Source organism: Vombatus ursinus, unplaced genomic scaffold (genome assembly GCF_900497805.2).
Source record: "Vombatus ursinus unplaced genomic scaffold, bare-nosed wombat genome assembly UNPS02014806.1, whole genome shotgun sequence".
Taxonomy (NCBI): Eukaryota; Metazoa; Chordata; class Mammalia; order Diprotodontia; family Vombatidae; genus Vombatus; species Vombatus ursinus.
The window spans coordinates 1095802-1118994 of record NW_020954584.1 but is presented as its reverse complement, the minus strand read 5'-3'; the positions used below and the strand labels follow the sequence as shown (position 1 = coordinate 1118994).

At 36.1% G+C, this 23193-nt stretch overlaps 1 protein-coding gene and 1 pseudogene across 1 annotated transcript; both read left to right on the top strand.

The window, feature by feature from the left end:
* The first annotated feature begins 3831 nt into the window (after positions 1–3831).
* LOC114051786 lies at positions 3832–4760 on the top strand (annotated as a pseudogene).
* Positions 4761–21765: 17005 nt separating this feature from the next.
* Positions 21766–22689, top strand: LOC114051863 (olfactory receptor 4C11-like). The gene has a single exon (XM_027874254.1). The coding sequence runs from the start codon at positions 21766–21768 to the stop codon at positions 22687–22689; it is 924 nt and encodes a 307-aa protein (XP_027730055.1).
* The last annotated feature ends 504 nt before the right edge of the window (positions 22690–23193 follow it).

The following is a 23193-nucleotide window of genomic DNA, read 5'->3' as shown; positions in this document are numbered from 1 at the left end:
GAACTGAAGGAGAGACACAGAGAGAGAGAGAGAGAGAGACAAAAAGAGAGAGAGAGAAAGACAGAGAGACAGAGAGGGAGAGACAGGGAGAGAGAGAAGAAGAAAGTTATTAATGGTTTAATACCATCTTTAAACTAAGTTCCTAAAAGAATATTTCAGAATTTTCTTGTGCATTTATATGTATGCATGTATATATATATTTATGCATGTGTGTGTATGCACAGATGCACTTATATTTGTAGAAATACATCTATGTATAAATAAATGTATATTTATATACACGTGAAAATATATTTCTTGAAGAAGGCATAAATGGAACATTTATTAAATATTCCAGTGACAAAAATCGAACAAGGACTGCTAAACTATTAGATACTAGCTAGTATTCAGGGGGTAAAAATTCATGTAGTCTGGAACATTCATCCATATTGAATAAGGACAAATGGAAAACTTTATCTGTATTCAAAAAAAAATCACCTTGCAAGTAAAATAAGAGAGATAAGAAAAAAAGAGCAATAGTAATGGGGGAAAAAGACACTGATGATAGATAAGAAATAAAAGGTCATGTGAGAGCAAACTATAACATATTCAGAAAGAATCATAGGATTTTAAGCTACATTGCAAGACATGTTGGACAATGAATTGCTATACCAACTGTACATTGTTGAGAATATCACATTTATTTCTGCAAATATTATTTTAAGAAGGGCATTGGGAAACTGGTGTAATAGGGAAATCTGAATCATAAAGGGCCTCCTGTTGTTCATATGATCTGAAGATGTATTGAAGAGCATCTCATAATCAATAATGTCACATTGTATGTAAACATCATTAATGTTGACATATTTTAATATGCTTTGGAACATGTTCTTTAATATTAATGATAAAAGATTCTTCTTTCTCTTTTCTTCAGACACTCAATGATTAATAGGGCACTTAGGCCTTTTAAAAATGGAAAATCGGGGGGCGGAGCCAAGATGACAGAGGGAAAGTAGTGACTTTCTTGAGCTCTCCCTCAAACCCCTCCAAATACCTATAAAAAATGGTTCTAAACAAATTCTAAAGCAGCAGAACCCACAAAAAAACAGAGTAAAACATATTTCTAGCCCAAAAAAACCTGGATGGCTGATCAGGAAGTTTTATCGCACTGGGCTGGGAGAGAAGCACAGTTCAGCATGGGCGCGCAGGCCTCAGAGACCTGGAGCAGGCCTCAGAGGGCTGAATCACGGGCAACAGTGGTGGTTTCCAGACTTCTCAACCCATGAACACCAAAGACAACTTAGAAGGTCAGTGGGAAAAGTCTGTGACTGTGGTGAGAGAAGAAGATAGGTCTCAGCCACCACGAGGGCAGCAGCTGCCTACTGAGCTTCTGGCACACAGACTGAGGGGGAAATTGAGTGGCTGATCGGGGGGGATTGCAAGGATCTCTTTGCCAGCGCTAAGGCAGGAATCTCTTGCTCTGCCCGTGCTTAAATCTGGGTCACAGTTCTGAGGGGTGGTCCTGGGGTAAGAAGGAGCATTGGCGTGGTGGAGCTTGTTGTGGTTGTGGAGAGGAAGCACCTCACCCGTTATCATAGCACCTTGGAAGAAGTGAAAATTTTCAGGTCCCTAGAAGCATCTCTGAAAAGAGCCGTACAAACCCCCGAAGCTTGGGACAGTACATTCTCCACATTGGTAACAGACTCTTACCTTAACAAAGAGTTTAAAACTCAAGTAATTGGTTGGGATCATGAGCAAGCAGCACAAAAAGAGTCAGACTATATTATCTTACTTTGGTGACAAAGAAGATCAAAACATACAACTAAAAGAAGAAAACAAAGTCAAAACTCCTACATCCAAAGCCTCCAAGAAAAATATGAATCAGTCCCAGGCTTTGGAAGAGCTCAAAAGAAATTTTGACAAGCAAGTAAGAGAAGTAGAGGAAAAACTGGGAAGAGAAATGAGAGTGATGCAAGAAAATCATGAAAAGCAAGTTAACAGCTTGCTAAAGGAGACCCAAAAAAATACTGAAGAAAATACCACCTTAAAAAATAGCCTAACCCAAATGGCAAAAGAGATCCAAAAAGTCAATGAACAGAAGAATGCCCTAAACAGCAAAATTGGCCAAATGGAAAAGGAAGTCCAAAAGATTACTGAAGAAAATACTTCCTTAAAAATTAGAATAGAGCAATTAGAAGCTGGTGACATTATGAGAAATCAAGACACTGTAAAACAAATCCAAAAGAATGAAAAATTAGAAAACAACGTGAAATATCTCATTGGAAAAACAACTGACCTGGAAAATAGATCCAGGAGACAGAATTTAAAAATTATTGGACTATCTTAAAGCCATGATCAAAAAAAGAGCCTAGACATCATCTTTCAAGAAACCATCAAGGAAAACTGCCCTGAAATTTTAGAACCAGAGGGCAAAATAGTAATTGAAAGAATCCACAGATCTCCTCCTGAAAGATATCCCCAAAGGAAAACTCCTAGGAATATTGTAGCCAAATTCCAGAGTTCCCAGGTCAAGGAGAAAATATTACAAGCAGCCAGAAAGAAACAATTCAAATATTGTGGAAACACAGTCAGGATAACAAGATTTAGCAGCTTCTACATTAAGGGACCGCAGGGCATGGAATACAATATTCCAGAGGGCAAAGGAGATAGAATTACAACCAAGAATCACCTACCCAGCAAAACTGAGTATAATTCTTCAGGGGAAAAAATGGTCATTCAGTGAAATAGAGGACTTTCAAGCATTTTTGATGAAAAGACCAGAACTGAATAGAAAATTTGACTTTCCAATACAAGACTCAAGTGGAACATGAAGAGGTAAACAGGAAAGAGAAATATAAGAGACTTATTATGGTTGAACTGTTTACATTCCTGCATGGAAAGATGATATATGTAACTCATGAGACCTCTGTCAGTATTAGGGTAGTTGGAGGGATAAAATTATATGTATGTATGTGTGTATATTGATAGATAGATAGATAGATAGATAGGTAGATAGATAGATAGATAGATAGAGGGCACAGGGTGAGTTGAAGATGTAGGGGTGATATCTAGAGAATAAAATTAAGGGGTGAGAGAGGAGAAGGAGAAAGGTAAAGGCAGAATGGGGTAAATTATCTCACCAAAAAAAACTGAAAAGAAAAGGTTCTTACAATGGAGGAGAATCAGGGGAAGGTGAGAGGGAATGAATGAATCTCATTCTCATAGGATTTGACTTAAGGAGGGAATAACACACACTCAATTGGGTATAGAAATCTGTCTTACCCTACAGGTAATGGGGGGAGTAAGGGGACAAGAGAGTAGGGGGATGATAGAGAGGAGGGCAGATTGGGAAAGGGGTAATCAGAAGCAAATACTTCTGAAGAGGGACAGGGTCAAAAGAAAGAACATAATAAATGGGGGAGTGGGATAGAATTAAGGGAAATAGAGTTAGTTTTTCACACCATGTCTACTATGGAAGTGTTTTGTATAACTGCACATGTATAGCCTATATTGAGCTGCTCGCCTTTTCAATGAGGGTGGGTGGGGAGGGAGGAAGGGAGAAAATTTGGAAACCAGAGTTTAAAAAACACATGTTTAAAAAAATGTTTTCACATGCAACTGGGAAATAAGAAATACAGGAAATGGGGTACAGAAATCTATCCTGCCCTACAGGAAAATAGAAGGGGAAGGGGGAAAGTGATAGCAGGGAAAGCAGACTAGGGGAAGGGGTATTAAGAGTGTATGCCATCTTGGGGTTGGGGTAGGGGTGAGAAGCGGTGAAAATTTGCAACTAAAAATGTTGTGGAAGTAAATGTTGAAAACTAAAAATAAATAAATTTATTAATTAAAAAAATGGAAAATCAAAGTCATGTGACTGAGTTCATTCTCCTGGGACTTTCACCGAATCCAAATATTCAGAAAATGACATTTGTTATACTCTTAGTTTTCTACCTTGCAACTGTTGGGGAGAATTTGTTTATTGCTGTGACCATCATCTGCACCATTTCTCTTTTGGGTTCCACTGTGTACTTCTTCCTACCCTTTCTGTCTTTCCTGGATGCCTGCTTCTCCTCTGTCATTGTTCCTAAAGTTATCAGAGACTCTCTCTAGGAAAGAAAAACCACATCCTTCCAAAACTGTACGGGTCAGATTTTTGCAGAACATTTCTTGGCTGGTGTTGGGGTAATTGTCCTCACATCCATGGCTTTGGACAGGTATGTGGCTATCTGTAAGCCTCTGAATTATGTGACAATCATGAGTCAGTCCCTGTGTTTGTTGCTGGTGGAAGTAGCCTGGGCTGGGGACTTATTGCATTCCATGATTCAGATTTTCTTCATGCTTCCCTTACCCTTTTGTGGCCCCAGTGTAATCGATCACTTTATGTGTGACTTGTACCTTTTGCTGGAACTTGCCTGTACTGACACCCATATGCTTGGTCTGATGGTAATGGCCAACAGTGGCTTAATCTGTATCATCAACTTTTCGCTCTTGCTTGTCTCTTATGCATTATGCTGCTCTCTGTAAGGATGCATAGCACAGCAGCATGTCGCAAAGCTCTTTCTACTTGTGGCTCCCTCATCACAGTTGTCTTATTTTTTGTACCATGTATATTTGAATATACAAGGCCTCCCACTACTTTCTCTTTTGATAAAATGGTGGCAATATTTTATAGTTTTTTAACTCCTTTATTAAGTCCATTGATCCAAACATTTAGAAATACAGAAATGAAAAATACTTGGAAGAAACTGTGGAGCAAAACAGTGATTAATGTTGAAAAATAAATAATTTAAGTAGTCTTTTAAAAGATAAATTACATGTCTCATCTTGACTTTTCAGCACCACCTCAAAACAAAGTCAAAGAAGATAACATAAGGATTATATGTCCTGTGGAGACAATATTTTTAAGGCTATTTTTTCATAATTTACACTGAAGATATGTTTACCAGTATAGGCAGCAAAAGGCACAGCCATACTGCATTAATGCATAGAACACTGATAGAGATAAATCCTAATTTTAAGTTATCAAGAAGCATTTGGTTCACACTTCACAGATGTAACTTAAAAAAATAAAAACAAATATTACAGTGATAGAAAGACAACAAACTTTTCAAATCAAGGGAATTCATTCAGCCAAGAAAAATATAAAGGTTACTATTCATTTATAAGAAATTAAATACTTACAATATATTATTCTATAATAGTTTTTTAAAGGTGGGTTTTGACATACACATAACATCATGCAATGTAGAATTTAACTATTAACAACAAAAAGATTTTTAAAAAAGGGAAGTATTTTAATCATTTTTTAAAAAGACTCCTTATGTGATCAAGACAGGCTATTGGAGAAAGAGCAGTAAAGTCCTGTTTCCCCCATAGCAGTGAGGCCCATCCTTTCCCTATATGTTGATTAGGCAACACTTTTTCCTATATTCTTAGCCCTCTCCCCCACATGCTGCACAGACAACTACTTCCCCCATATGCTGAATAGGCAACTTGACCACTCTGTTGCAACCTTGTGGTCTAGGGACCCTCAGCCCACCCTATCACCAGCGACTTTGTGCTCAAGAGACTTTCCCAAAACTACAGAAGTGCAATAAGACTGCTCAATGCCCAAGAGTGACTTAGGTCATGTCAAAGTTTCCATTTATATCTTAAGAAGATGGTAATGAAGGGACTCTCTGGAGTGAAAATAAAACTATTTCAAGATAGCCAACCCTGAATACCCAGTACAGCCAAGGTGCAAGTCTTTTTTTTTTTTTTTGCTTGCACAGCACAAAGATTATGCCATAGCCAACTGCCCTAAATTACTCCCCCTTCAGCTCTGATATAAGCAAGTCCCCATTCCTCTTTCACCCAAACAAACAGTATCCTGAGCTGCTTGGTTCCATTTGCTTTTATGACAATAAAGCCCTGCTTGAGCGCATTTGGGCACTGATATTCTTATCAAACCTGAATCAGCTTTCCCAGTGCACTATAAGGTCGTTATTTAAACACATAAACAACAACAACAACCATAACAACAAGAACAAAAAAAAACACACATCAGAAAATCAAATGCATTCAGTGACCATAAAAAAAATTCAACTCTGGTTAAAACAATGTAGTAAAAAAAAAAAAAGAACAGATTAATTACTATTCTGAGGGATGAGATAATGAAATGAGATATAAATAAGAAAACATCACTTAGATCAGATGATATTGCGTATCATCGGGAAACACTACCACCTTCTAAGACTCAAAACAAGAGATGGATTTTGTTGTTATTTTTGTTTCTGTTGTTAATCTTTCCTCATTTCTTAGCTTCTCTGAGAGATTAGGAAGAGAGCATAGTTATTTGGAATGGGAATATTATGTGAATTTCTGTCCTATATGAAAGGTACAGAAAGAATGAGGAAAACGTTCATTCATTCAAAATAATTTGGTCTCATAATTTAACAGTGAATTAGATTTTAAATTAGATGGGGAATAAAGTAAGGTAAGGGTGAATTAAATCAATGTATTTTAATGGGGCACTGAAAATAAATGTCATTCAAATTAATTGGTGAGAAGTTGAGAGAGATAGAGATATAGAGACAGGCAGACAGAGACAGAGAGACAGAGATAGAGGCAGAAACAAAAAAAGATAGAGAGACAGAAAAAGAGACAGAGACAGAGAGAGAGGCAGGCATATGATAGATCCCTTTGGTCATCTGGTAAAACATATCAAATTCTTTTCAAGTGTCTGAGATCAAACCTTTCACTGAATAATGTTGCATATGCATCAAATAAATAAAATCATAAATTTACCAAAGAAACTAATTATATTTAAACATAATTATGAAAATAATATCTAAAGGAGTTCATAGATTCACATTTATGGAGAAGTAAAACAACATTATTTCCTTTTCTGGGCATCACAGTTAAGAAATCATTAAAATAATATATAACATTCATACAGGACTGTAAAATTTTCAAAGTCCTTTACATATATTACATAATTTGAGGATCACAACAACACACAGAGACAGATGTTATTATCACCCCAATTTTACAAATCACAAAACTGAGGTACAGAGAAGTAAAGTGATTTGAGCAGAGTGATATAGCTGGTGCATTTCTAAAATACAACCTCTTACAGGAGAGCTTCCATGGTAAACCTAGTTATTAGTGCTCTAAATACACACACACATAAACACACACACACACACACACATTCTTCATACATACACACAGATAGATGTGTCTGTGTGTACATTTTTTTTTTCAAGTAGAATGTATACTTTGTGAGTGAAATGGTTCTTTTGTAGTTTGTATTTATGTACACAGGGCCTAACAAATTCCCCGGCACATTTTCGGTAATTAACTTAAAAAAAAATAAAATCGATTGAGAGAAATTTTAAGGAATGTGATACTTCATAATGACAGTTTTTGGTAGTGGGAGGACAATAGTGTATTCTTGGCAGAGATGTGAATTGTCTCATTCTGGAAAAGTATTTGGACTGAATGAGATGAGGCATGTAAAATTCTTTGCAATCTTTAATTGGCTATAGAAATTCTTAGTAGTGCTGTGGTTGCTATATCATAATAGTCACGAAAATTTACAAACTTCATAACCCAGTGTATTGATAAATCTTAGAAGGAAAGATCTTCTATGTCCCCTGTATGACTCTAAACAATGAGCTATAAGCCAGAGGGTGGTTATCTATGTTGACCTGAGAATTTAGTCAGTTCTCAGGAAAAGATGTGCTCTGGGAATCTGGCCAGTTCATCGGAACATATCAAGTTAATTAATATTCTAAAATGTTTTGCTTGCTCCAGGAGCTTGGCCAGTTGCTGGACAGAATGAAAACATCTACTAGAATCATGGACACCTCTGGCAGGGGGCCTTCTTTGTTAGAGGCCCTATTTAAATCCTAATTGGGAAAGCCATGTTTGGATTCTAACCCATGAAGAGGCTGCTCTGCCTGGGACTTTCCCAATCCGGACCCTGAAAACTGTATCCCAGGAATCCCCAGCTTGGACTTCAGGTGTTGGTACTTCCCCAAATTGGTGATGTTTTCTTATATTATTGCTATCCTTTGTAGTAGTAGCCTAATCACAGTCATATCTGTAATTGTATGTTGCTGTAAATCTAGCTTTTCTATACCTGTATTATAATCTTAATTAAAGCTATCTTCATTTCTCTCTCTAGGAGTGTGTCTTATTGTAGGAGCTGATCTGATCCACATTTTTCTTCCTTAATCACACACCAGTAAAAATCACTTCCAGTCAAATTCCTGAATGATCTCAAGGTAATTATATGTACCAAAATATTGATAGCAACACGATTGTATTAATGAAACTGAAACATAGTGGGTACTTTTCACTTGGGGAATAAGGTAACAAATTACTGTATATGAATATGATAGAATATTGTCATACTGCAAGAAATGACAAATATTATCTTTTCAGAGAATTTCATTATGACTTATATGAACCCATGCAGAGTAAAATAGAAGAAGGTAGACAATCACATATTAACACAACAATGTAAAAGAAAATTATTATTATTATTTGCTTTTTTGGTGAGGTAATCTGGGTGAAATTACTTGCCCAGGGTCACACAGCTAGTAAGTGTCAAATGTCTGAGGTTGGATTTGAACTCAGGTTCTCCTGACTCCAAGGCCAGAGCTCTATTCACTGAGCCACCTAGCTGCCTCCAGGAACATATTATTTTTAATTGTAAAAAAAACATTTACTTTCTTTACTAAAAAACAAAGAAAAATGACTTTGTACAAATATATATAATCAAAGAAAAAAACTATTCTCTATTGGCATTATATTCAGTTGTACATCTCCTTCTGAAGCTTTTCTCTGTTTTTTTTTAATTCTTTTTTTTTTATTTTTTTGGCAATTGAGGTTAAGTGACTTGCCCAGGGTCACACAGCTAGTAAGTGTCAAGTATTTGGTCTGAAGTTGTATTTGAACTCAGGTCTCATGCTCTATCCGCTGCGCCACCTAGCTGCCCCCAGCTCTTCTCTTTGTTGAAAGGTAGATAGTGTGCATGGATATCAATTCTCTAAAATCATGGTAGGTCTTTGTGTTGATTGTTTTTTTTTTTAAGTCTTTCAAACAATTTATACTTTGTTCTTATTCTATAGATTTTTCTCATGAATTACTCCATGCTCCATCAATTCATGTAAGTTTTAACAGGTTTCTCTCTTGGTCAGTCAATAAGCATGTATTAAGGGCCTACTATATGCAAGTACTGGCTATGCACTGGAAAATCAAAGAAAGGCAAAAGACAGACCTTGAGCTCTGTTTGGAGCTCATAGCCTAATGAAGGAGACATCATACAAACAACTATGCACAAACAGGATATGTGCTGCAGAAATCAGAGAAAATCAGTAGATGCAAGGTACTAGCACTGCAGAGGAGCAGGAAAGGCTTCTTGGGGAGAAAGGAATTCAGTGAGAACATGAAGGCAGCCAAATATGGCAGAAGGCAGAGAAGCTTCTACCTTTTGGTGTCCCAGGCATCTTGTTTTAAGAGTATCAACTCTCGCCTTTTAGATTGGTAGCTCCTTGAAGGCAGGATCTATAGTTTTCCATCCTCATTGTTACAAAGCCTGGAACATAGTAGGCACTCAACAATGTTTTTTTGGCTGGCTATTATTTACTAAAGAGCAACTAATGTTCAGATCTATCAATCTATCTACTATTTACTATATATTCATTTATCTATCTACCATCTACTATTTATGTCTAAGTTTCTGTCTGTCTACCAACTATCTTCATCTATCTTTCTGTGAATTAAACATCTACATCTTTCTGCATATCTACAATTTCTACAATTTATCTTTCTACCATTTACCTTCTTCATGTCTACCTACCATCTATCAGTCTGTCTATCCTACCATCTATCACCTTTCATCTACCTACCTACCTACCTACCTACCTATTTTTGTCTAACCTTTATTTATCAATGCTGAGAAGAGAGATAGAACAGTACCACTCTCCTGCTTCCCTATTCAGACCATAACTGAGTCATTAAGCTCCATATTGACACCCACATTCTAGGAAATATGTTTTCAAAAGTGGTGAAAGTCTAGAGAAGGTAAAAGGTAAGAAGATTGAAAACAAGGCAAGAGTAATAATTAGTGAGGGAATAAGAGGTATTTAAACTGAAAAAAAAAAGATATAACTGAGTATGGGGCACTATTCTGTCAAATATTTGAAAAGCTGTCATATAAGAGATTGCCATTGATTTAATAGTCTTGCTTCTAGAGGTCAGGACTGGACTCATGGACTTTATTTGGAGGGTGATATAGGCACAGTCATGTACATGTTTCTCTCCCAAAAGAGCATATGAAGCATATACTGTTACATTTTTGGCTTTATATTTCCTGTGGCCCACACAGTGCCTGACCAATAGGAGGTGATGAATAAATGCTTATGGTTCGATTGGTCGTTTAGAAACCTTAGGCATTCAAGAAAAGCTCATGTGATACTCTATTCATAAGAAGTCCCTGATCACTTCTCTCTAGTTATTAGTATTCCCCTCCTTCCTTATTTCCTATATATTCATTATATCTATCTATATTTATATCTCTCTCTTTCTATCTCAATCTTTCTATCTGCGTATATATGTATATATATATACATATATATGTATGTATATATATATATACATATATATGTATATTACATTTACTTATCTCTATATATGCTTTATACCTCTGGTAAAAAAGGGAGGGGCTGCTTTCTTTTTTGTTTGTTTTGTTTCCCATGGTGTAATACATTGCCTGGAACACTGTTTTTAATTTTTTTTTTTTTTGGCAAAGCAATCCCTGTGAATTGCCCAGGGTCACACAGCTAGTGAGGATCATGTGTCTGAGGCCAAAATTGAACTCAGCTCCTCTTGACTCCAGGACCTATTGACTCCTGTGCTCTATTCACTGCCCCACCTAGCTGCCTCTAATAAATGTTTTTAAACATTGATTAAATTGCATAAAGTCCTGTGACATGTACCTCTAAACATCTTGGGTTATTCAAAAGAGACCTTTCAGGACATTAGTAAATGAGACATTTATCTCAGAAATGATGTCATAAATGAAGTTAATGATGTCATAAATGAAGAGGGCAGAAAAAGCACATTGACTACACAATTCACTTAGCTGCTAATTCAGCCAAAGCCTGTCATATGGGCAAACTGGGGCTAATTGGCTAGGGAAATTTGTTCCTTTACTGACCAAAGTCAGAGGAGCTAAAGGCACCAACCATCCCATAGAGGATGGCCTCTTATTCCCTTCATGACTGAGTCATTTCTCTCAGTGTCTTAATTTTAATGTAATTTCTATAAGTATGTGTGTGTTTAAGAAAGGCTTTGAATTTTAAGTGCTTATTGTGGATCAGAGTATAGGTCAGAGAGTGGTGAGTTCTGACCTTTATTGTAACAGTAAAAGGAAAAATGTTCTTTTCTTTATGAAATTTTAAGAACATCTCATTTCTTATGTCAAAGGCTAAGTACCTCATCTAGTATCCCCTTTGGCACTTTAGGAAAGAGGCATAATGCGATGGTAATCCAAGGAATATCATCAATTTCCCACTTATTAAAATAATAGTCATGGATTTTGTTTAAACTTTTGTTTCTATTTTCTTTTATTGGAATAGTGAATATTTTTGAGGAGATTGTGTGCTGCAGTACAGACCACAAACTTGTTTGTAATTTATAATCTTAAAGAATTTCATCTGGACCTAAGGCACAAAGTGACTTGGCTTTCTAGGATCATGCTAGCAGGTAGCAAAACTGAATCCACAGGCAGATCTCTAACCATTAAACCACAGTGTACTTTGAGCTCATGTTACAACAAGCTCATTCAGATGTGACAGTAGGCATGTTGCTACAACATGAGGGGAACTTAAATGTTTATGGAATCGATTGTATCTGAAGACAAATGACATTCTTAAGGTAATAAGTAGCAAGTTCAATTTAAGGTGTATGACCTTTGTGATACATTTTCCACCTCAAGTTCTGAATACCTGTTTCTAGGCTCGCTGTCTCCTCTGCTCTTCATGGCATGCTGGATCTTCCAGAAGGAACAAGTAAAATCAAACACAGGTTGTAAATGTTGCATTTGCAGAAGCCTCCCCAAACCTTCAGAACTCTCAGTTATAAAAACATGAAGAGGTCTTCAGGTTCCAGTTAAGAAAGATGAAGAAAGGTGAGTGATACCCAATGATTTCTATAAACTTTGGAGCTTTTATTCTTACTTTGGCCTTTGTTTTAGTCCTTAAGGAAGTGGGAACAATACATGGGATATAAATATGAGGTAAAGACTATCTGGTAGTCAAAGTGTAGTATGTTCAAGGAATAATGGATTTGGAGTCATAGGCCACAGGATCAGTCCAACCTCTTAACCTCTGACACCTGTATGGCCTTGGGAGATCCACTTAGCTTTTCTATGCCTAACTTTCCTCTTAGGTAAAATGAGGCATTTGGATAAGATGACCTAGTGTTCATTTGTAAATTCCTGATAGGGTAATTCTATCAACACTCATATTGTCCTTTGTGGAGACAAAGCAAAAAACAAACCCACAGGGGGAGATGATGAAGCAATGAATATTGTCCTATGATCTATTTCTCTTTTCATTCTAATTCTGATTCACTCTGTATTCCCTAACCCACTCCAATTCTCCCTCAGTTCATTTACTCTGGTCCTCTATCGATATCCAAGTTCCACATTCTCATGACTATTCTTTTATAATAATAATAATTATAATAATAATACATAGCATTTATAGATTTAAATATTGTAGAGTAATTTGCATGTTACCTTTCTTAATCTTCAAAACAACTCTGGGAGGTAGTTGCTATTATTACCTCCATTATACTGTTAAGGCAAGGAAGACTGAGTGACTTTATCACAGTCACACAACTAAAAATTGTCAGAGGTGGACTTTGAACTTATGTCTTCCTGACTCCAAGCCAAACACTCTACGCACAAAGCAAGCACCATAATCTCCTCTATATCCCAGCCCCCATCACTCTCTCTATGGTTAGCTTACCATTCTCCAAACACTCTGGATAGGATGATGATTTGAAGACAAGGTATTGGGCATCATTTGCAAGGATAGGCTGAATTCATGGTCTGCAGGGACTTTTAATACCAGCCTAAGGGGTTTAGGATAGTTCGGCACCAAATGAAAACAAGGAGCATTGTGTCTATTTGATCATGGACAGGAAAAGGCCCAAGCAGTTACTGGAAACTTCTTCCATATTTCTGAGTTGTTTGACTAGATGTAATAATTATTTCTTCCTGTATTCATTTAATTTCTACTCCATATGCAGATATGGTAACATTCTCTACTTTCACACAAGTCACTGGCTACTCACGAGTCTTACAAGGTAAGTAGGTTACATCTAATTATTGCCATTTTATACTAAGATTAAAAAATTAAAAATTTTGTTAAAAATTCTTCAAGGAAAAACAAACCTATGTGTGTTAGGCAAGGAGTTAGCCATGGAACTAGGAATCCCCATAGTTCCTCTCTGTTCCACTGTCCTTTTAACTACAAAACATGGCAATTAAACAGATAGATAGATCACTACCATCCTCAAAGTTGCTGCTGCTGTTGATGTTGTCATTGTGTTTGTCCTTCATTCTAGAAGATGATCATGATGTCAGGGAGATCATGACATAACTTGCAATTGACTTTGTTTTGAGTGATGGAGGGCTGTACAAGGTCACCAGGCTCACTTTCTCCTCTAGAGCCATCTGGGTCCAGTGGCCAGATATTCATCAGGATGACTGGAGATAGCTCAGGATGCAGTGGGAGACCCAGGCCCTTTTAAGCTAAAGTCTTTTCAGGTTCTCACTTTGGGTGAGGCAATACTCATTCAGTGAATAGGCCTCTTTAAGAAGAGAGTCAAGGAATTGCCATTTAAACAAAAACAAAAATAATCAAACAAACCCAAAAAAGATCATTCTGGGATTGAAAGACCTGGAGGGCTGCTGACCAAAAGAGAAAGAGTTACAATTTACATTCACTCTGAGCCTGGAGGGTCCAAAAAGTAACCATTAAGTGATGCGTGGGTAGGGGACCTTTTATTGTCAATGAGTTCTAGAGTGAATTGGGTTTAAGGCTTGATCTTTGAGAGAGAATTACTGAAACAGACTACAGAGACAAAACCAGACTATCAAGTTTCAGTGTTTTTACTTTTTTTTTTTAATGAAAACATAATACATTGTCAATTCTCAAAAGAAGATAATAATGTGGCTAATGGTTGATCAGAGATTAAAATCTTTTATTTTTCCTAAGACCACAGAGCCAGAAGGAAAAGAAAATCAAAGGCCACAGGGAAACAAATAAACTGTATTGATTTATTTTGTTTTCCTGAAAGTGTAAGGAAATATTCCGAAATCATTGCCATTTATAAACAACATGAAGGGGCAGCTAGATAGCACAGTGGATAGACCACTGGTCCTGGAGTCAGGAGCACCTGAGTTCAAATCCAGCCTCAGACACATCATACTCACTACCTGCGTGAGCCTGAGCAAGTCACTTAACCCTGATTGTCTTGCAAAACTAATACTAAAAATAATACATTTTTATTAAGTAAATATAAACATATACACAAGATAATAAAAATACTCCTAGTTTTGTGATTTTACCAGAAAAGGGAAAAAGGAAAGAAATGGAAAAAGGAAAGACGGAACAAAACCTAATGTGAGATAAACAAGGTCTGAGGGAAAGATAAGGATTATTTGACTTGGTGGTCCAATTGTGATTATCATCATTGCCAGTTATTGTCTAATCAGCATTTCCCAAGTACTTCAAGGTTTTCAATTGGACTTTTATTTACTTGTATATGTATTTTATGTGGAATTATATTAAGATATATTGCATTAAGATCATCTCAAATAGATAAAAATAGATTATTCATTTTAGAAAAAGATAGCATCAAATAACTTAATACTGAAGTCTAGTAATCAAAGATTATTTATTACTCAGATAATAAGTAGTAAATCTCTTGAATTATTTTTCTCTCATTTATGCTGGGGCCTTCACACATGTTTTATTTCCTCAACTAGAACCTAAGCACATAAAGTCAATGCTAAAGTTAGTAATACTTTGTATGCATCAGTTGTAGAAGAGTCATAGCATTTCATAGGTAGAAAAATTAGAGGTACTCTAGTCTGAATCTCTCATTTCATGGATAAGAAAGTAGTTTCTGAGGGGTTATATCATTCATAAGGTCATTTACACATGTGTGCTTACGGTCACACAAAAGATGTTGACTAGTCTAGGACTCTTCCCCAATTTTATTTAACTTTCATTTGTAAATACTCAATAAATCATTGCTGAAAAAAAAATGATTGATTTAAAGCACTGTGTTTTCCCATCAGGGCTAATTATCTTTAGAAATAGAGAAGGAAGGTGGGAATGAATCAAGGACTAAAGGTCTACAAAAGTCAATTTGTAGTAACCTTAATTTTAATGGTATTTTAAATAATTATTGTGATATGCTACAACCTATAGGTTGGTGCCTTTGTGTGGGACAGAATTTTGATTGAATAGAACATAGTCTGAGTCTGACTGACAAGTCTGTAGGTGCCAATATAGGTACCAAAAATCAATTGTACTGACTTGATGATCTTCTGATAGCAGAGAATATCAGGCTGTAGAGTGTGAAAGTCAGAGTGTGATAGGTAGAATACACTTAGTGCTCTAACAGTTTAATGCAAGGATATACTTGAGGTCCTCTGATGAGATGCTTATCTCAGATAAGTGGTAGCCATTACAGTGTCCTTCATAGATCCCTCAAATGCAATGATTTATTTCTGCATTTTATTTTCTTCTTAAAATATTGTTTATTGAATTAAAAAAATCATTATCTTCATGTTCAAAATCATCCCTAGTCACCTCCTACTCAGATAGCCTTTCTTTATATGAAATGATTGGGGGTGGGGTGGAGAAAGAGAAAGAGAGAGAGAGGGACAGAGAGACAGAGAGACAGAGAGACAGAGATTGAGACAGAGAGAATATAGAAAATATAGAAAGCAGGGCTGATATAATGTGTAGGATTTTGCTGAAATGGTCTAATTTCAGTTTGTCCAGGAAGGTCTTCCAATATCCTTCCCTGTTTTCCCACATTACCAGGTACATCATTGGGGCAGCAATCTGAGAGTTTAACAATCCATAACTGATTGCATCATGCATTTTTATTCTTTTAAGAGCTGAGAGGGAATCAGATTGTACCTGTTACTAGTCATTTATTGTTAATGTGGATGTATTTATCCATAATTTCTTGAAAAAAATGTTCTTCATTTAATAGAATGTAGTTAGGGGATGTGTCGAGAGAGAAACCCCTCAAATCAAAAAATAAAAGAAAAGAAAGAAAGAACAGGAGGGAAGGGAAGGAAATGGAAAGGAAGAGAAGGAAAAGAAACATGAAAAGGGAAGAGTTTCCTCCAGGACTTGCACTTTGTGCAAACATAGTGGTTTAGATGTGTTTATAGTTGGGTAATTAGTTGTTGAAGTAGTCAGAGGGCTGGACAGGGAATCTAGAAGACCTGAATTCAAATCCAGCCTCAGACACTAATCAGATATGTGACCCTGAGAAACTCACTTAACTTCTACTAACATCACTTTCTTTATCTGTAAAATAGTGATAATAATATTACCTATCTTTCAGGACATGAAATGAAATAAATGAAAAAATACTTTGAAAACCTTAAAGCACTATGTAAATGTTAGTTAATATTTTTTACTATTTAGTTTGCTGAACATGTAGAAGGTCTCAAAAATACCTCTCTGGCTCATCAACCATAAATTTAAATAAATTTACTTTTATCATGCATTCACTCCTTTTCACATTCCCTACTATTTTCAGATCAGTAATATTGGTTCCTATATATCATACTGATTTATGGTTATAAAGTATTGACTAAAATGTTTTCATCCTCATAGTATCCTATTAGTAAGCAAATGCAATGTAGTGGCTCCCAGGCTGAACTTCTTTTATGTCTTAGAAATCTTGAGTTCCAATCTCATACCATGTACTAATTTGTGATACTGTACAAATCAAATATCTACCATGTTCTTCAATTTCCTTGTTTGTAAACTAAGTATAACACTTGTAGCACTTAAATCCTGGAAATTATATCTTCTTGTTGATTCTTTATAAAATTTTGTAACTAAAAAATTGGCCATTCCTTAAAGTGCTATTTAAAAGGCAAATGTGATTATTTGATTAGTACCTAGCTGGGTGACACAGTAGAGAGAGCTATAAGCCTAAAGTCAAGAAGACTCAAGCTCCAATGAAGTCTGTGGTACTTAATTACTGTGAGTCCCTGTGAAAATCACTTATCCTCTATCTGCCTTAGTTTGCACAACTGCAAAATGGGGATAATAATACCACTGCATTCTAGGGTTGTTGTGGGGATCAAATGAGACAATAATTTAAATTTCTGGTGGCTAACGGATGTTTATTTTCTTTTTTCTCTTTAATTTATAGGACAAGAAACTGAATCATTTAAAGGGCAGTTGGCATGCTGGAATTTCCGGTGCTGATGAAGTGCTGACCTTGGTGTTAGGCAATGTGAGTTGGAACCCCAGCTTAGCTACTTGAGTAAACTTGGGACTGTAAGTCTTCTTTTCTTGTACTATTTTTTTTTTCATTCATAAAATGATTGGTTTGGATTAGGTGAACTCTAAGTTATTGTCTGATTCTTAATTTATGATCATCTGACTCAAACTCAAGTTTTGCCATCTTGTAATAAAGTAAAGAGGAAAATTTTCTAGACCAAAATCTTCTCCTCACACTTATTTCTGTTCCCAATTTGGTAAACTTACTTGTCAATTGCTGTTACCCCTGCGTCCAGAAATGTTTGGACTGGAAAGAGTTTAAATTCATATTAACATGATTTTCAAAGTGATTTAAATGCATTATTTAATTTCAATCTCATAACAATGCTATAAAGTAGACACTAGAGACATCATTATATTTATGTATGTAGGTATGTCTCATTTATATGTATGTGTCTATAGATGTGTGTTTGTGTCTATATTCTCCCTTTATCTCCTCTCCTCTCTTCTCTTCTGCTCTCCCACCCTCCCCTATCCTTCCCTTTCCTGTCCTTATCTTTCCCCTTTCCTTTCAAAATCATATTGATATTGCCAGTGTTCTTTAAGAACTTTTCATTCCAAGGATTATTGAATGAAATATTAAACATACATTTGATATTGTCCTTTGGGGAAATAAAAATGAGATTTTCAAAGATAAGCAAGAATAATGGAAGAGAAACACTAGTATTCTCTTGTTGTTTTAAAATGAAAAAGGGAAAAATGTGGGATGTTGGATGAAAGTAAAAATAATTAATGAGTACATTGCAGTAAGTAGAATCTGTCCTAGTCCCTAGAGGCATTTCAGTGGGGTGGATTAAGTAGTTGTCATAGAGTGAGGAGGAAATAGCATTCATGCATTCATTCCTCTGATATCTATTATATTTGTAACCTTCAATGAGTCATGTAACCTCTTTTAACTTTCCCTGCCTCAACAATAAAATGGCAATTATCTAACCTGGAAAGGCTACTCCACACAATTTTAAGGGTCATATAACAATGTTGAATCATTAGTGAAATGTTATAATTTTTCCATATTCAACATTTTTTTATGAGTGACTTGGATAAAGCCATAGATGTTAGACTTATCATATTTGTAAATGGATGAGATAACTAACATATTGGATGACTGTCAGTATACCAATCAACTTTGACAGGGTATCATCATTGGTCTTGATAACACATCATTTAATGGGGATGAATACAAAATCTTATATTTTGTTTGAACCATTTGTCAGCACCAATAGAAGATAAAGGAGTCATAGCCAGACAATAAAAAAATGTGAAACTGATCTAGCGGCCAAATCTAATCTGGATGATTTTGGACAAGTGAATTTGCCTCCCTGGATATCAATTTCCTTCTCTGCAAAATAAGGTTATTGGCCTTGATAACCTTTAATGTCTCGACAAGAACTTAATCCATGATATATTAAACTATGTGCTTTACAGAAGTCAACAATCTGACATGGCACTAAACATTTTTTTTTAATTTTTTCTTTTCTTTTATTCTTTTCTTTTTTTAATTTTTTTTTGTTTTCAACATTTATTTCCACAAGATTTTGAGTTCCAAATTTTCACCCCATCTCGCCCCACTCCCCACCCCAAGATAGCATGCATTCTGAATACCCCTTCCTCTAGTCTGCGTTCCCTTCTATCTCTCCCCACCTTCTTTTATCCCCATTCCCCTCAATTTTTCTGTAGGTCAGGATAGATTTCTGTACCCCATTTCCCATATTTCTTATTTCCCAGTTGCATGTGAAAACATTTTTTTAAACATGTGTTTTTAAAACTTTGGGTTCCAAATTTTCTCCCTTCCTCCCTCCCCACCCACCCTCATTGATAATGCAAGCAACTAAATGTAGGTTATATATGTGCAGTTATGCAAAACAATTCCATGGTAGACAGGCTGTGAAAAACTAACTCTATTTCCCTTAATCCTATCCTGCCCCCTCCCATTTATTCTATTCTTTCTTTTGATCCTGTCCCTCCTCAGAAGTATTTGCTTCTGATTACCCCCTTTCTATCTGCCCTCCTCTCTATCATCCCCCTACTCTCTTGGCCCCTTCCCCCCTACTTTCCTGTAGGGTAAGACAGCTTTCCATACCCAATTGAGTGTGTATGTTTTCCCTCCTTAAATCAAATCCTATGAGAATAAAATTCACTCATTCCCTCTCACCTTCTCCCATTTCCCCTCCAGTGTAAGAAACTTTTTTTTGTTTTTTTGTGAGATAATTTACCCCTTTCTACCTCTCCCTTTCTCCTTCTCCTAGTATAATCCTCTCTCACCCCTTCATTTTATTCTCCAGATATGATCCCTTCATCTTCAACTCAACCTGTGCTCTCTATTTATCTGTCTATCTATATCTATATATACACACATCTAATTTTTTCCCCTCCAACTACCCTAATACTGACAAAGGTCTCATGAGTTACAGATATCATCTTTCCATGCAGGAATGTAAACAGTTCAACCTTAATAAGTCTCTTATGATTTTCTCTTTCTTATTTATCTCTTCATGTTCCACTTGAGTCTTGTATTTGAAAATCAAATTTTCTATTCAGCTCTGGTCTTTTCAACAAGAATGCTTGAAAGTCCTCTATTTCACTGAATGACCAATTTTTTCCCCTGAAGGATTATACTAAGTTTTGCTGGGTAGGTGATTCTTGGTTGTAATCCTATCTCCTTTACTCTCCGGATTATTATATTCCAAGACTTGCTGCTGAGGCCTAGCTCCTTTCTCACCACAGTCACAGAATTTTCCCAGTGACCTTCCAAGTTGTCTTTGGCATTCCTGGGTTGAGAAGTCTGGCATCTGCCACAGCTGCTGACAACTTAGTCCTCTGAAGCTTCCTCCAGTTTCGCTGCGGCCTGTGAGCCCGCACCGAACTGCGCTCCTCTCCCTGCCCAGCGTGATACACATTCCTGATCAACCATCTAGGTTATCTTGGGCTGGAAATTGGTTTCACTCTGTCTTTTTGTGACTTCTGCTGGCACCTAACATTTTAATGGGACCTTGGGCTGTGTTTGAGTCCTAGTGTTCAGAATTAGAAAGGTGATGATTCCAATAAATTCTTCCCTTGTTGACTAACATATTGATCTGTGCTAAGTTTGGGTAACATTTAGAGAAGGACGTTTATGATCTCTAGCATATTCAGAGAGGAGCAACCAGGAAGGTAAGCTTTTGAAAATCATGTTATAGAAAATAGAAAGCTTATATGGAATATGAGTCATTATCAATTATTAGTAGGGCTATTAGTCACATGAGAGGAAAAAAAGACAGAAATATCAGAAATTTTAATATTTGATCTCATGGGATAACACTAGTGACAATTTTTGTATATTACTGAGAAATAAATATAAACCTCAAAACAGGGAATAATCTTTTAAACACTTTGAACTGCTCTAAAGTATAATAGAAATGCAAAGACGTTTTGTTCTTTATTGGTTGTATTCAATTGGAGGCTGGAAGATTATTTATCAGGGAAGGTCTAAAACATGTTCCTTTTTAGTTAAGAGTAGACAAAGACATCTTATGAGTTCTGTTCAAAATTTGAGATTCTAGGAAAGGAATTACCAAATCAGAACAATCTAGGTCCTTATTATTTCCAGCATATTAGTGTGCATGGTGGGAGATTACAGTAATTACTCCCTAAGATGTTAACCCTGGAAAGCTAGGCATGGTTAGAGTCTGAGTTTTTGAATAACACAAACACACACACACAAAGACAGAGAGAGAGAGAGAGAGAGAGAGAGAGAGAGAGAGAGAGACAGGGGGAGAAAGAGAGAGAGAGACAGAGAGAGACAGAGAGAGTGTAAAATGGCAAAATAAAATAAATAAATAATTATATATAGATAGATAGATATATGTACATATATCTATCTATGTATATATCTATATATCTATATCTATATATATATATATGTCTGCACAGAGGATAGTTCAACAATTTCTCTCTCACACATACACATCTCATGAGCAAGAAATGTGTTAGATGAATTGGAGCAGATTATGGGGGTAATTTGTATTTAAAGTTTTCCTATCTAAGACTGAAAATAGGACTAACAGAAGTTTACCTCAAGCAAGAATCAAGCAGTGTTTCTTTGATGGAGATCTCTTAAATTCTGCTCTATTAATTCTTCTTTATTCCTTTGTCATATTAATTAGTTTTCACCTGTGTCCTTCCCACTTGAGTCCTAGAGATGAGAAACAATGTGACTGAATTCATTCTGCTTGGACTGACTCAGGACCCAGAGAAGCAGAAAATTGTATTTGCCATTTTCTTGGTGTTCTACACTGCCACTGTATTGGGGAACCTATTAATCATTGTGACAATCAAGACCAGTCCCACACTTGGTTCCCCTATGTACTTTTTCTTAACCTACCTAGCCATTGCAGATTCTTGTTTCTCTACTACCACAGCTCCCAAACTGATTGTGGACAACCTCTCTCACAAGAATACCATTTCCTTTGATGAGTGCATGACCCAGCTATTTGCCATGCATTTCTTTGGTTGCATGGAGATATTGGTTCTCATTTTAATGGCCTATGACCGCTTTGTGGCCATCTGTAAACCTCTACACTACTCAGTCATCATGAACCAGAGAGTGTGTAGGATCCTGATTCTATTGGCATGGGTAGGGTCATTTCTGCATTCTACTGCCCAGATAATCCTCATCATGAGTGTACCCTTCTGTGGTCCCAATGTGATTGACCACTATTTCTGTGACTTACAACCATTGCTGAGGCTTGGATGCATGGACACATATGTACTAAACCTCTTAGTAGTTTCCAATAGTGGAGTCATATGCTCAGTAAGCTTTGTTTTACTGATGATATCTTACACAATTATACTGCACTCCCTGAGAAATCATAGTGCAGAGGGGAAGTTCAAAGCCCTCTCCACCTGCAGCTCTCACATCATTGTTGTCATAATATTCTTGGGTCCCTGCATATTCATGTACACTCGTCCCCCAACCACATTCCCTCTTGATAAGTTGGTGTCTGTCTTCTATACCATTATAACTCCCTTTCTCAATCCTTTAATCTATACCCTAAGGAATGCAGAAGTAAAAAATGCCATGAAGAAGCTATGGAGCACCCAAGTGACTTCAGGTGACAAATAATGTGCTCAAACATATTATTTATTTCTATTTTTTCAAGGATGTTTGGTTCAAACTGGAAGAATTAAAATTGTTATATAATAATAATAAAGACAACATTTGGGAGTTCTTAACCTTGGGTCCATGGACTTTTAACAGTACTTGATAACTATATTTCCATAGAATTTTCATTTACCTTGCAATTCAATGTATTTTACTTTATGTTTTTGAAAATGTTACTCATTTTAACATGAAAAATTTAAAATATGACATTTACTTTGGTTTTATCATTATTTCAAATAGTAAAAACAAATGTTAATATGAGGACTTTATTTTGTTTCCAAGTGAACAAAAGATAATTAAGTCATAAAAAGAGGGGAACTTTTGTAGTGTAGTGGAGAGAATGCTGGATATGAAATCTGGTCATTCTTTTTAATTTCTTGTATGGCTTGGGGGAAGAACGAATTTTCTGAATGTTTGTTTTGTCAACAATGAAATAAATGATTTGGACTATAGAATCTAAAGGAC

Coding starts and splice junctions, on each gene's coding strand:
- LOC114051863 (XM_027874254.1), top strand. CDS start 21,766: ATGAGAAACAATGTGACTGAATTCATTCTGCTTGGACTGACTCAGGAC.